The sequence below is a fragment of the Chlorocebus sabaeus genome, chromosome 29, assembly GCF_047675955.1.
Source record: "Chlorocebus sabaeus isolate Y175 chromosome 29, mChlSab1.0.hap1, whole genome shotgun sequence".
NCBI lineage: Eukaryota > Metazoa > Chordata > Mammalia > Primates > Cercopithecidae > Chlorocebus > Chlorocebus sabaeus.
The window spans coordinates 3,311,960-3,327,017 of NC_132932.1; the positions used below are offsets into that span (position 1 = coordinate 3,311,960).

General features: G+C 43.2%; 2 protein-coding genes across 2 annotated transcripts in view; both read left to right on the top strand.

The window, feature by feature from the left end:
• The window catches only part of LOC103231361 (ribonuclease pancreatic), a 183,302-nt gene that overhangs the window by 37,661 nt on the left and 130,583 nt on the right, over nt 1–15,058 (top strand). The window lies entirely within an intron of this gene.
• On the top strand, nt 804–10,158 carry LOC140710641 (coiled-coil domain-containing protein 107-like). The gene is given in 5 exon segments (XM_073012898.1): nt 804–822; nt 2,729–2,873; nt 4,194–4,662; nt 8,250–8,330; nt 10,108–10,158. Coding segments are annotated over 5 exon segments (765 nt in total).

A 15,058-nucleotide genomic window follows, 5' to 3' on the forward strand; every position in this document is an offset into this window, starting at 1 on the left:
TGTCTGTCTTATTCTGTGCTTGGGTTTTAGTAGGTTATCAGTGTTTGCAGAAGTGACCCTGCCTGATTTGTTGTGGGCTGTGAAGCTCAGTGTCCACCCTTTTCCCTCAGTAGGCCACTGCGAGGACAGATGATGCTCAAGTTTGCTTTCTTCCTCTTGGTCTTATGTCACTTACTGCTTTCTTTTCTTTTTTTTTTTTTTCTAGTCTATTGTTTTCTTTTAAGACAGGTGACATTCTGTCACCCAGGCTGGAGTGCAGTGGTGAGAACATGGCTCACTGCAGCCACACATCCTAGGTTCAAGCGATTCTCCTACGTCAGCCTCCTGAATAGCTGGGACCACAGATGTATGCCACTGTGCCTGGCTAATTTTTTATTTTTTTCTAGAGATGGAATCTTTTCATGTTGCCCAGGCTGGTCTTGACCTCCTGAGCTTGAGCAATCCTCTGTCCTTGGCCTCCCAAAGTGCTGGGATTATAGGCATAAGCCACCGCGCCTGGCCTTATTCTATTGTTTCCTTTGTCTCCCACCCTCCCACTTCTTTTCTTCCTCCCTTCTTTTATTCTTTCCTTTTTTTCACAACACAAGATCTCTTCTAATGTAAATATTTGATTCGTTATGATTAATTAAAAAAATACTGGGGTGCAAATCAGAATCAATCACATTTTTTTTTCTTACTCCTTGGGAGCTCATTTGACTCTTGAGTGGGAAAGAGGCAGATTCCAGGCAAAGCCTCAGTCTCTTGGCCTAAGGCAGGGAGAGGCATGAGTCAGATCAACATGATGATTCATCTGAGTCTCAACCATGAAGAAACTCACGGATTGTACAGGGTTTTCTGGTGCAGTCGGCTTCCTTGTGTTGTGACTTGGCTGATTAACTCATATTCAAGGCCAGAACTACTGCTGCTATTGAGACTAATCCAATTACGAAGTATTCTGCTGTGGAGCAGGGATCTGCCAATTGGATCTGATCTCCTTTGGCAAAAATCTATGTTGAAGAAAGCAAGGAGGTTCTGGAGGGATTTTAGATTTTTAAAACTCTGGCTGGGGCAGACCCAGCATGGCTTCCTACAGATATAGGATGGGGGATCACCACAGAGCAGTGTTAGTCTTGGCATAGGATGGCATGAAAGGATTGCTGATATCCTCAGAAGATGAGTCGCGGTCACACAGGAGCTTCTTTAGAGGTGCAATGTGAACTCTTAACACATGGATAAAGTATTAGAGGAAAATCCAAGGACTGGACACTCACTGGGAGTCTCGTATATCTCTCCTGAGGGACTGAGACCCTGAAATGGGGACCAGAATGGCCATGGCAGTGAGAGAATGTAGAAGTCTTTCTATTCTCAGTTAATGTTTCTCAAGAAAATCTAAAAATTATCCCATTAAAATGCTCTCTGTTAGGGACCTCCATTGTCTAACAACTGGGCCAATGGTTTCCAGTTCAGACTCAGGAGAGGAATCCCAAGAAGGAAACTCAGGCTTATCATCTACTTCTCCAAGCCTTCTAGAAATACCATTTCTAATGTACTGGCCTGCAACAGGGACTAATTCAAGACAGAACTTTCCGGAAGGATCTGTCCGTGTTTTTGAGAATCACGCGGAATGGCCCGCACAGCCACCTAGCCTAGGAGACCTGCTATTATGCAGAAAATGAAGAAAAAATGTGAGAAGAAAGGAATGAAGAAAAAGAAGATAAAGAGGAAGGAAAAGACATTTATCTATGATATGGAGTTTATTTTTCATTCTTGAGTTGGTGGAATTCTTTACTGACCATGTTAGGTGTGCCACGCTCTGTGTTAAGGGCTAAAACTAGGAGAGGAGGAGACCGTGTTATGGGAAGTGGTATTTTTTTTTTCTTGTACAAATCTTGTTCCAAATTTCAAATTTCCATTGTGAATTTGGTGGAGATGTTTTTATTCAAGCTCTGATAGTACTATGGGCATCAGACATCTATGAAATCTTCTACAAGCAAGTTCAACTTCCTCTCCCTCTTTCTTCTTCTTCTTTTTTTTTTTTTTGAGACAGAGTTTTGCTCTTGTTGCCCAGGCTGTAGTGCAATGGCATGATCTCGGCTCACTGCAACCTCTGCCTCCTGGGTTCAATCGATTCTCCTGCCTCAGCCTCCCGAGTAGCTGGGTTTACAGGTACGCGCCACTGTAGCCAGGAATTTTTATTTTTACTTTTTGTATTTTTAGTGGAGATAGAGTTTTTCTATGCTGGCCAGGCTGGTCTCGAACTCCTGACCTCAGGCAATCCACCTGCCTCGGCCTCCTAAAGTGAGCCACCATGCCTGCCCTCTTTCTTCTTTTTATTCCTACTCCAGCACGCCAAAGAGCCATGTTATATAAAGGGGGGCCTAAAACCCAAAAGAAATAGAGCAAGGGAGGGCCATTTCAAGGAGGAACCCAGCTTCTTTTTTGTTTTTAGCAACACCCCTGGTTCTCTCTTCATGCAAACATTCTCCATCTCATCACACCTCTATGCTGGAAACTTGAGTCTTTGGATTTCTTGCTGTTCAAAATTCTGCAGTGGGTTAAAGCAGTCTGTTCAGTTCCTCCTGAAGTGATTCCACTGCTCCATGTGCATTGGATTTACCTTCTCTAGATTTTAGTCGTGACGTGATTAATGCCTCCATTCCATGTCAACTAACATAAGCCTAAAAAAACACACAGATCTTTATGTAAAATCTGTAAAAGAATGAATATCTACTTTGTCCTCCTTCCACAGGGAACCCAACCCATGTGGGCCCTGGGGCCACAGAATGCTGGCAACTGCTGCTCAAGGACCAGCATGAGGGGGCCAGAGCCAGGGTGCTGCTTTTGGGAATGCTGTACACCTCAGCCATTGTGGCTTTTGTGCTGTATAAGTGTTTCAGATGCAAGGATGGCGGGGGGTCTGCATCTCTCATGGCGGTGCCATAGTACTGAGAGCAAGATACAGTTTCCACTGTCTGTGAAATGAAGATAATAGTTGATTGGCCTCCAACATTATAGAGTAATTTTAAGGATTCAGCGAGGTAAGGGATGTGAAAGGCACGTGGTAAACCGTAAATGGGTAATGATCATCACATTTAATTTTCCTACAATCTAATAAAGAGTAGCCACTTGCTTGAGGTCATCCAGAGCAGCAACTGGTGGAGCTGGACACCCAGCTAGTGTTCATACTACTAAAGTGGGGCCAATGGTGGCACAAGGGGTTGATTGCTGCAACCATGGTGTTTCTAGAGCTCAAGACATCAAGTGGTCTCGTGGTCTCCTAGGGAAGGAAGCCCTTAAATATGAGTTGATGGTACATTTGGAAAGTAACACCTTCCAGGACAGTATCTTCAGCCCTGACCCTATTATTTATTTGCATTAGAAAATAGAACCAATTGAACCAATTTTGATGTGTGAAACTACAAGAGATAGCTAGTAATGATCCCAGGTAGACATGACAGGCTAGGATGAGTGACTGAATTTAATAATGAAATTTAACAAGGATAGTTTAGTAAATTCTATCATTGGGCCTGAGTACAGCCTGGAAGAAGACATTTCTTAGCAGCAGCGCTTATGAGAGACACTTAGGCATACCCATTGACTTTTTTGGTGTGATGTGACAACCTACTTCCCAAATCAATGGTAGGAACAAGGTGTTGTGCTTTGTCTACTGATCAGAACATTCCTGGAGAATTTTCTTCTCACAGAACTGCCTTAAGAGCACTGTATGTTCAGTAAAGCAACCAGAGAAAACTATGCAAAATGAGCCCTGACTGAAAAGATCGAAGATATTAAACCAGAAAAAACTCAGGAAAGGGGGCAAGGGTATGCCCATTGTCTTTAAATTCCTGAGGAACTATCACATTGAAGAGTTGTTATTTTGGAAGGCTCTAATCAGCACTATGGAAAGAAGATACATGAAAGACAAATTTTGGCTTTGTGTATGAACTGTCTAACAATGACAGCTCAATCAAACTGGAGAGAGCTGCTCATTCCTGGAGGTGTTTCAGCAGACTGAATGACCATGTGTGGGAGATGTTGACATATTGCTTCATGTGCTGGGTGAGGAACTAGACTAGAAGTAATTGTGATTCTCTGAGGTAAAAACCCAATAGCTTTCTCTATCTTAAATGATACCCCTCTTCTTACTGGCTTTGGAGACTGAGGTGATGGAGCAGAATAATTTTGCTGCAGTATTGCCCTTTTCTTCTTCCACAACAGGGAAAAGATGAAGCTGCAGTTCTCCAAGAGGAGACAGGCAGGAAGCAACCATTGCAGCTGGAGCAACAGCTGATCCAGACAGAGCAGCACCTGGACAATCTGATGGCCCAACTGGACCCGCTTTTTGAGTGTATGACTACTTTGGCTGGAGCCCAGTAGGAGCTTCTGAACATGCAGCTATGAACCGTGAAGCTGCTACAAGATAGCAAGCCAGATAAGGGTATGGTGGCTTCAGAACCAGAGACCAGCATACCTTTTCCTGAGGACTTAAGTGTAAAGGAAGATGAAGAGGAGGCTGCTGATGGTCAGACCTGGGAGGAGCCCATAAACTGGAGCACAGAGACATGGAAACTAGCTACTTCCTGGCAGGTGGAGCAGGTACTAAGGAGAAGATGCAGCAAGGCTGTGGAAAAGGGCCCCAGTCACAGCCCCAGCTGGGAAGGAGGGACAACAGCTAAGGGTTTAGTAAAACCCCCCTTTTTTTTATAAAAAAACTTCTGTTAATAGGGTACAAAGTTAAACAAAGTTTGTTCTTGATTAAAAAAAAAGAATGAATATCTAATGTATAAACAACTCCAACCTAGGTTTCCAAAACCTTGCATTCATTCACATTTGTGCTTCTTTCTACACAACTGTCATTTACATTCCTAGTGCTTGTATTTCACTATGTAAAGTGGGAATTTAATCTTTATAAATGAGGCATTTATGTACTGCGCACTCTACTCCTGAAACTGTTAGTCACAGGGTATGTTAAGATACATGAAACGTAGTCTTGGTCCTTAAGTAGCTTATGGAGAAGCAGAGAAACTAAATATGTGATAGAAGCAATAACACTTACATGAACATTGCTTTTTGGGAGCACGGAGATGGAGGAAGTTACTTTGCCCGTTAGGTCTAGGAAGGTTTCTATAAGGAGGCTCCACTTGAGCAGGGTCATGAGGGTGAGCAAGGGTTTGTTGGGTCATTTGGGAAGGGATGGACAGTGCATGCAAAAGGATTGGCATGGGAAAATGCACAGAGATGGGGAAGTGTATCGAAGGTAGGGAAGGCGTGAGTTGTTAGAGGTGTTAAATCGCTGGGTCAAATTCTAGGTGAGAAACATTGGAATTAGACCCTTGAACTGTATGTAATCTTCCAACAAAATTAATTCACATATTTTTCACTATCTTTTTACATTCTTGTCATCTGAAAATGCAATGTTATTGTTAATGCCCTTATATGAATATGGACACAAATATTGAGTTGAACAGGACTGAAGGTAGAACTAATAGGACTTAGCCATCTCATTCTGTGGAATTCCTTAATTCCTTAAATTATTAAGCAAGTTTTAATTTGTTCATTTATTTATTTGTTCATTCATTCATTTATTTATTAGAGACAGGGTCTCAGCCTGTTGCCCAGGCTGGAGTACAGTGGCACAAGCTTAGCTTACTGTAGCCTCAACCTCCTGGGCACAAGTGATCCTCCTGCCTCAGCCTCCTGAGTAGCTGGAACTATAGGAACATGCCTCCATGCCAGGAAAATTTTTAAATTTTTCGTAAAGATGGGGTCTTGCTTTGTTGCCAGATGTGTCTGAAACTTCTGGCCTTGAGTGATCCTCCTGCCTTAGTCTCTCAAAGTGCTGGGATTACAGGCGTGAGCCACCATGCCTGGCTGCAAGTTTGAAAATATATGTTGTATGGGATGCAGTTTTATAGGTGATGAGGATGTAAACAGGACTTAGTTGTAGTGTAGTCCCTCTGTGATGCATATAGTCTCAATGGGTAGAATGAGCTGTACTCAAGTGTTTATTACATGAGGCTAAACTCACATATTACAGTCACAGCAGGTATATCTGGCTCAAGACCTATTTTGATTGGCCTATACAGTGTTTTTTGTTTCTTTGCTTGTTTTTAAAAAATAATTTTTGGATGTAGTGGCAACCCTTCCAAATGGAGATTTTCAGATAAAAAATTTGGATTCCTGGCTGGGTGTGGTGGCTCACACCTGTAATCCCAGCACTTTGGGAGGCCAAGGCGGGCGGATCACAAAGTCAGGAGATCTAGACCATCCTGGCTAACAGGTGAAACCCTATCTCTACTAAAAATACAGAAAATTAGCTGAGCATGGTGATGGGCGCCTGTAGTCCCAACTACTCGGGAGGCCGAGGCGGGAGAATGGCGTGAACCCGGGAGGCGGAGCTTGCGCCACTGCACTCCAGCCTGGGGGACAGAACGAGACTCTATCTCACAGAAAAAAACCGAAACACACACACACACACACACACACACACACACACACACACACACACACACAATTTGGATTCCTGACTTGCCTTAAAAAAGCTACAAATGTGGCCATATTAGGTCACCATTAGCTCAATGTGATGATCAACTAAAGCTGAATAGCAGTTACTTCTTCTTAAGTTGTGTCTTTTTTTTTTCGAGACAGAGTTCTACTCTGCTGCCCAGGCTGGAGTCCAGTGGTGCAATGTCAGCTTACTGCAACCTCCACCTCCCAGGCGCAAGTGATCTTCCCACCTCAGCCTCCCTAGTAGCTGGGACTACAGGCATGTAGTGCGGTGGCACCCAACTACTTCTTGTAATTTTTTTTGTAGATGTGGGGTTTCGCCATGTTGCACAGGCTGGTCTCAAACCCCTGGGCTCAAGCAATCTGCCTGCCTTGGCCTCCCAAAGTACTGGGATTACAGGTGTGAGCAATGACACCTGCCAGTCATGTCTTCTTAAGTAGTAGCCACTTCTGCTTTTAAGACCAAAGCTCAGGGGTCTCCGCTGACTCCACTCCTCCCTCTTGTCCGTTCAGTCAGTGGCAACACCTACCTGGCTCCTGGAGACATTTCTGTTTATGACGCATGAGAATTTTTTTTTTTTTTTTTTTGAGATGGAGTCTCGCTCTGTCACCCAGGCTGGAGTGCAGTGGTGCGATCTCGGCTCAGTGCAAGCTCTGCCTCCTGGGTTCATACCATTCTCCTGCCTCAGCCTCCCGAGTAGCTGGGACTACAGGTGCCTGCCACCACGCCCGGCTAATTTTTTTGTATTTTTAGTAGAGACGGGGTTTCACCATGTTAGCCAGGATGGTCTTGATCTCCTGACCTCAGCCTCCCAAAGTGCTGGGATTACAGGCGTGAGCCACTGCACCCGGCCAGACGCATCAGATTGTTATCATAGCATCCTGAGAAATGACTCAGATAATACTGTCTCCAATCCTTGACCATTCTTCTTTAAATTGTGTTCAAAGCACACCTCCAAACTGATTTTTTAATTGTTCCTTTCTTTTTTTAAATTTTATTTTTATTTTTTATTTTATTTTATTTTTTTTTGAGACAAGGTCTTGCTGCATCACCCAGGCTGGAGTGCAGTGGCGTGATTATGGTTCACTGTAGCTTTGACCTCCTGGTCTCAAGCAATCCTCTCCTCTCAGCCTCCTGAGTAGCTGGGACTATAGGTGCATCCACCATGCATGGCTAATTAAAATTTTTTATTTTTGTAGAGACAGGGTCTTGCTATGTTGCCCAGGCTCATCTTGAACTTCTGGGCTCAAGTGATCCTCCCACCGTGGCCTCCCAAACTGTTGGGATTACAGGTGTGAGCCACTTTGCCATTTCTTTTATAGGTCCCTCTGCATATATTTAACTGCCCTCCACTGCCTCAAAATTAAATCCAAATGATAGGAAAGATCTTGGGCTAAGGACCTGTTTGTTTAAATTAGGAATCATTATAAACACATGTTAAGGAGAGTATCCTGGGTTTTCAGCGTGAGTTTGTCTTTAATATCAAAAAGCTGCTAAATGTGGGCTTGTTCTATTATTTCATTAGCTTAAGCACCAAATCAGTGTCACAGCAGCCTCTAAATTATTAGATAATGTCATTACACCATTATTTGTAATCAAGGGACATGATAAGATATAGTCCCAGGGAAAGATCTTCTGCATTATGGTAAAAACAACTGTTGAGGACATTGGCCACAGGGTTGCTCAAAGCCACCTTGCTGTCTACCACTTGAAATTTCTTCAGTTGTGAAGTACCCTTGTAATAGCTGCCCTTAACCTGCAGGTACCAACCGTCAATACCTTCTTTCACACAGCTTTCCCTAATGCAGAGGTTATCTATGGGAATGACAAATACATACTACTTGTGGGTACCATATGAAGGATTTTCATAAAACATGGTACAGGTTAATGTAATTGCAGTGAACGTATGGAGCTAACTAACCTTAGCTCAAAAGACATTTGGGAGCTAGGCATGGTGGTGCACACCTTTAGTCCCAGCTAGCAAGAGGCTGACATGGGAAGATCAATTGAGCTCAGGAGTTTGAGTTCAAGCTGGGCAACATAATGAGACCCCATGTCTTAAAAAAAAAAAAAAAAAAAAAAGACACATGGTGTACTGACCTCTCCCTAGTCTCTTGGGTTCAGCAAGGTGATCCTAGACCTTCCTTATTGTATGGGCCTTTTGTATATCTTCCCTGAAGGCACCAAATGAAAGCATATCTTGGCCTATTTGATGATGTTTCAGGAATTAAATAGAAAAGTTAACAGCAAGGGATGGATCTGAAGATAAAGAGTCAGGCAACGTGGAGCAGCATGAGCTGAGGCTGATGCGGATATCAGGACCTTGCAAGCCACCCAGGCCCGGGAACAGCAACAGAGGAACTTGGACATAATTTACAAGCCTGGATCCTGACCATCAGGAAGGGCCAAATGCCAACTAGCATAGCTAAGCCAAGACAAATTTAATGTTCCAGAATGGAGCAGAGTAAAATCAAGAGGTGAATGTAAAAATGCAACATTATTAATTATAGGGAAATCTGGATACAGGAATGTAAGTTAATCATTATGAGGCTGGAGAGAAGTGATTGGCCTGGTGAAAATGTTGCTTTTATATGTTTTATTGCCTTATAAACAATTTAAGTGAGTGAATAGATATGGTAGACAAGGGAAGAATTTGTAAGTTCCCTCCCACTTTTTCAAAAATATTTCAGGTACTCAAGCCATCACTAGGTTGAGAATTCCTCTTGACATTGTAAAATCAAGCATGCAAAAGTTAACTTTTGATTGTATCTCCGTGTGAATAGTTAGATATAGAGTTCAGTGGCTAATTGGTGTGATCTGAGTGGAAAGAAGTACATTGTGGGGGGCCAGGTTGGATGTGAGGGACATCAGACAAAAAACAAGGCAAAATTGTAGAACTGGATGTCTGAAGAGATGGGGGAAAGAATTCCTTAGTTCATGACATCTTAATGGGATCACATCACCTTTCCAAAGCCACAGACTTTTTATAATATTGTAGTAAGCACTACAAATCAGAACTGGGGATTTCTGCATCAGGCCGCTTATTACAACATCAGAGATTTATTTAAACCGTGTTTATTAAAAGACCTCTTTCTGGATGCGCCTACTTCTTTTCAGGGTAGCAACAGCTGGGCCAGGGATGATCAAGGGGGAAGAGTCCTCTATTTGGTTATTGACAAGAAAGAACATGTTCCAGAAAGGACGTTTACTCTCCTTTGATTACCTGCACTCCCTTCAAAGACAAGGAGCTTAGAATCCCTCAGGGACTCTCACTGCCCTGAGTCTGGCTGCTGTGAAGATGACTTATCAGACATTCCTTTGGGACAGCAGGATCAGGATAATGGGCAGAGGGGAAAGGAGAGTCCTGGTTCTCCCTGCTTTCTCCATCCAATCAGTGTTAGTTGTCTTTCCGTTGCCCACTAACAGGCAAATAACCTGACTCCTCTCCTGCTAAATGAGGCTCTACCTCAATCTAGTGTCAATTCAACTCTCAAGCAAGGCTGACATGGACTCTCTTTTGGAAACAAGGCATTAATGTCTTCAACACCACCTTCTACCAAAGAACACAGATAGTCTGATTCTATCTGGGCCACAAAGCCGTCCTTTCCTCCTCATCTTAGATGCTTCTGAGGAAATACGGCAGCAAGGTATTTGAGGTCATCACTTACTGAGCAGGTCACCCCTGCCCTGAGCACAGGGCAGGTGGGATGGGTCAGTGGCTGGGCCTCATTGAGGAAGGCTGTTGCATAGGAGGCCTTGTTAGAGACGTCCTGGGGATGTCTCTTGCCAGTTTTATGTAATTCAAAAGGCAATGGGAAGGAACTCACTTCACTGTGTTACAGGAACATTTTGTGTGTGTTATGCCATTTAGGTTTCAAAAAAATCTATGAATGCTCACTTATCTCTGTGTATCATATTTGCCTGTAAGCTTCCAGTCCTCTATTTAGAGGGCTCGAGGGCACAAATTATCCCTATTCAGATTTGTATCCCCAGTACCTAGAGGAAAGCCAGGCATATTGTTAAACTTGGAATATGTATGTTGTATAAATAAATAGTTGAACATTGTTAGAATCCCTTAAAAGTAAACGAGGACTGGCCAGGCGCAGTGGCTCAAGTAATCACAGCACTTTGGGACGCCAAGGTGGGGCAGGGTTGGGGTGGCTTGGGGCCAGGAGTTTGAGACCAGCCTGGGCAACATAGCCAAACCCGATCTCTTAAAAAAAAAAAAAAAAAAAAGAGGAAGGCTTAGGATATCAAATATATATGGCTAGGATGTGAGGATATCGCTAACATACAAGTTGAGCTATTCCTATTTGATCACATAATGACACAGTAATGGAAATGTAAGTTTACACAGATTTTCATCTTTCTTCTAGACCAGTTTTTTTTTTTTTTTTTAGTGATTTTGTGGTTTTGAAATTTCTAGAGATATTTTTGGTAACTATAATAAGTGGGGAGAAGATCAGTGCTAGTATTTAATGGATAGGGAACAAGTGTGTTCAGAGTAAAATAATCCGTGCATGGCCTACACAATTTATCACTGTTTTCTTGGCTGCTTATGTAGGTAAGAAAACAGCTTAGAATTATCTGAGCTTCTACCCTAACTCCTTTTATTTTGCATGGTTTTAAAATGCAAAGAGTTTGCTGGGAATGTAACTATCATGTAAATTGAGGAAAATCATACCTCTGTCTTTGCAAGCTCTTTTAAAAGACTGGGGGTGGCTAGCAAGCAAAGGTCACAAAACAGGTTTCATCTCCTTCCTTTTTACCAAGTCCTGCTTTGGTTGACTTGAGGTAGGTTAGTCCTTGGCCGTTATTTATTTATTTATTTTGAGATGGAGTCTTGCTCTGTTGCCAGGCTGAAGTGCAGTGGCACCATCTCGGCTTACTGCAACCTCCACCTCCCAGGATCAAGCGGTTCTTCTGCCTTAGCCTCCTGAGTAGCTGAGACTATAGGCACGCACCACCACGCCCAGTTAAATTTTGTATTTTTAGTAGAGACAGGGTTTCACCCTGTTGACCAAGATGGTCTTGATCTCTTGACCTCGTAATCCATCTGCCTTGGCCTCCCAAAGTGCTGGGATTACAGGCGTGAACCACCGCACCTGGCCATTGGCCCCTATTTGTTGGGAACACTTGCTAAATCTGAGACAGAGAAAAATCACCTTTTTTTGTTTGTTTTTGAACTGGGCAGCCTCCTGAGCCAGAGTGGGCTCAGAGAGACTCCCAGAGAATCACCTCCTGTTTTTTTGTTTGTTTGTTTGTTTGTTTTTTGACAGAGTCTTGCTCTGTCACCCAGGCTGGAGTGCAGTGGCATGATCTCGGCTCACTGCAACCTCAGCCTTCCAGGTAGCTGGGACTACAGGCACCCGCCACCACGCCCGGCTAGTTTTTGTATTTTTAGTAGAGACGGGGTTTTACTATGTTGGCCAGGCTGGTCTCAAACTCCTGACCTCAGGTGATCCTCCCCCGTCAGCCTCCCAAGGTGCTAGGATTACAGGCATGAGCCACCATGCCCTGCTGAAAATCACATTTTAACGTACTACTTTATTCAAGGAATCAGAGCAAAGAGAAAAAACAAGAATTACTTTTTTGTTAACTCCATGAAAAATATGAGGAACTCTCCTAGTAAACAATTTTATCATTTTCACAATGATGAGTATATAGAGCCTGCCTGTTCAGCCTCTCTTTTGAACAGAATTGGATAAATATGACCAAATCTTTGGCCTTGGGATTCATTTTTTTATACTGTCCTTGGGTCTTTTACTGTGAAAGCATTTTTCCAGGTAGAATATTTTAAGTTAAAGTTCAAGACAAAGCTGTATGTCAAAAAATGAAATGTGTACAGCTGATGGTAAGTGAGATGACCGATGTTAGGGTACACAGATACACATTTAAAGTGTTCATTGTTATATGTTTATTTTAATGTGAATGAATAATCAATACACCAAATCTGTGGTTAAATGAAGAATTGTTTGAGCCTGGGAGGTTGAGGCTGCAGTGAGCTATGATCCCACTACTGTACTCCAGCCTGGGTGACACAGCATGACCTTGTTTCAAAAAAAAAAAAAAAAGTATCAGAGTCTGACTTACAGCTCTGCTATTCACTAACCTCGTGACCTCAGACTCAGCCCTTGTTTTCTCTTTTCTTTTTTTTTCCTTTTCTTTCTTTCTTTTTTTTTTTTTTTTTTTTTTTGAGATGGAGTCTCGCTCTGTCTCCCAGGCTGGAGTGCAATGGGGCAATCTTGGCTCACTGCAACCCCCGCCTCTTGGGTTCAAGTGATTCTCCTGCCTCAGCCTCCCAAGTATCTGGGATTACAGGTATGTGCCACCATGCCCGGCTAATTTTTGTACTTTTAGTAGAGATGGGGTTTCACCATGTTGGCCAGCTTGATCTCCAACTCCTGACCTCAAGTAATCCACCCGCCTCGGCCTCCCAAAGTGCTGGGATTACAGGCATGAGCCACCATGCCCAGCCTGGGAAGATTTTCTAAGTGCTGGGCCTTAGAAGAAAATAATCTTGTCCAGGATATGATTAGAAAGAGGGTCCACGTATGAGCTGCGTTATTTGTTCTAGAGGAGGGAGTGAAAAGATGGAGAGGCGAGCACCTACATCCTTCAGATGAAAGGAAGCTCCCCCCTGATCCCAGACCCCAAATCCTCAGGACTTCACATTCTCCCCATCTCTCCTCACTCCTCCAAGTACTCGCCTGAGGAACTCAGTCTGTCACATCCTCCTTCCTCTGACGCAGCCAGCGCTAGTGCCTCCACCCTGCACATTCTCCTGGAGAGCTCCACAACTTACACACAGACCCACCTCATTTTTTTAACTGCCACATAGCACTAAGGGAATCCCAATATTAAGGAATGATATGTTTAATTCCCAGTTCTAGCACGAATTTTCTATGAGGACTACATTCTGGTCCTCAGCTATGAAATGTAGCTTGGAATAAAGGACCTCACAAATTCCTTCTAGCTCAGACTCTTGTAGTTCTTTGAAGCCCTGATGAGGAGTGTGCGCGCATGCGTGCATGCGTGCGTGTGTGTGTGTGTGTGTGTGTGTAGAGGAATATCTACAAAAAATGCAATCTACATTTCTGAAATTTTTTACTATGTAAATCTGTTTTTCTTAAAATACTATGCCTAAATCCAGAAAAAAATCACCCGATTAACTAAAATAAAATTATTGTCCTATATATACATGTATGTATGTATGTTATTATTGTTGTCGCTACCTTAAGTCAATCAAGAAAAACATTTAACTATTATATTGCAGTCAACACAGAAATCCCTATTTCTTTTCCCTTCTTCAACAGAGCAAGAGAAAATGTCAGCACAGGAGACAATAAGATGATCTTATACCTCTGAGACTATTTAGGTTTGAGGTTAGTACACTGGGGGACATCAATCAGCAAACATTAAAGTAGTCATTTCCATCCTTAGCTGTCTCTTATCAGCTTCACCTACCTCATCTAATGGGAAAACAAGAGGCCTAAAAGTCATTAAACCTGAGAGGAACTTGGATGAGTGCTTTAAGGCCTAAAATATCTCAGCATCATTCAATATGTTTATCCCTCATGGTTTTGCAGAGTGTTGGAAATAAGGAAGCCACTTCCTCTTTGGCACACCTATTTCATATAAGGTAATTGGGATTAAGCTTCACAATAACACTGTCCAGTAGGTAATACTCTCCATAGTTTTCTAGAGCTGATACAGGCTTTCATCTGTGCTTGTGATCTAAGGTGACCCACCATCGGGCTTATGTTTGTGTATTATGAAGGATTTTCATGTTTCCCTTGTAGAAAAGAGAAAACACTGGGCGCTGTGGCTCACTTCTGTAATCCTAGCACTTTGGGAGGCCGAGGGGGGTGGATCACCGAAGGTCAGGAGTTTGAGACCAACCTGGCCAACCTGGTGAAACCCCATCTCTACTAAAAATACAAAAATTAGCTGGATGTGGTGGCACACACCTGTAATCCCACTACTGGGGAGACTGAGGCAGGAGAATCACTTGAACAAAGGAGGTGGAGGTTGCAGTGAGCTAAGATTACACCATTGCACTCCAGCCTAGGTGACAAAGCGAGACTCCATCTCGAAAAAAAAAAAAAATGAAAAGAAAATCTCAATGGACTCCTCAGCCTCCTCAGCTCCATCAGTAGGAGTTGTGAGGGTTATGGGGGCACTCCTTGCATTGGAAGTAAGACCTCCCACCCCAACAGGTTAATTTTCCACACTCAGCAGTATTAGGCACAGTGGATCATTCCCTCCTTTTGATGAGGATAACCTGGGAATGGGGCTTCTTGTGACAGAAATAGGGATGAAAAGCGTTGTGAGATCAGTCCTGGTCCCTCAGTGCAGGCAGTCATGTCAAGGCTGCATGATGGTCTCTCTCGGATACCCCTGTCTCCTGGCTCTTCCCTTACCATCCAGGCCTTTCATTCTCAGGCTCCTCACACATTTTTCCTCTTGTCTCTGGTAACTTGATGTTGGAGGTCCCCAGGAGTCAGTCATGGGTCTTCTTCTCTGTCTGCACACAATCCCTTGGTGATCTTATCCAGTCTCTAGGTTTTA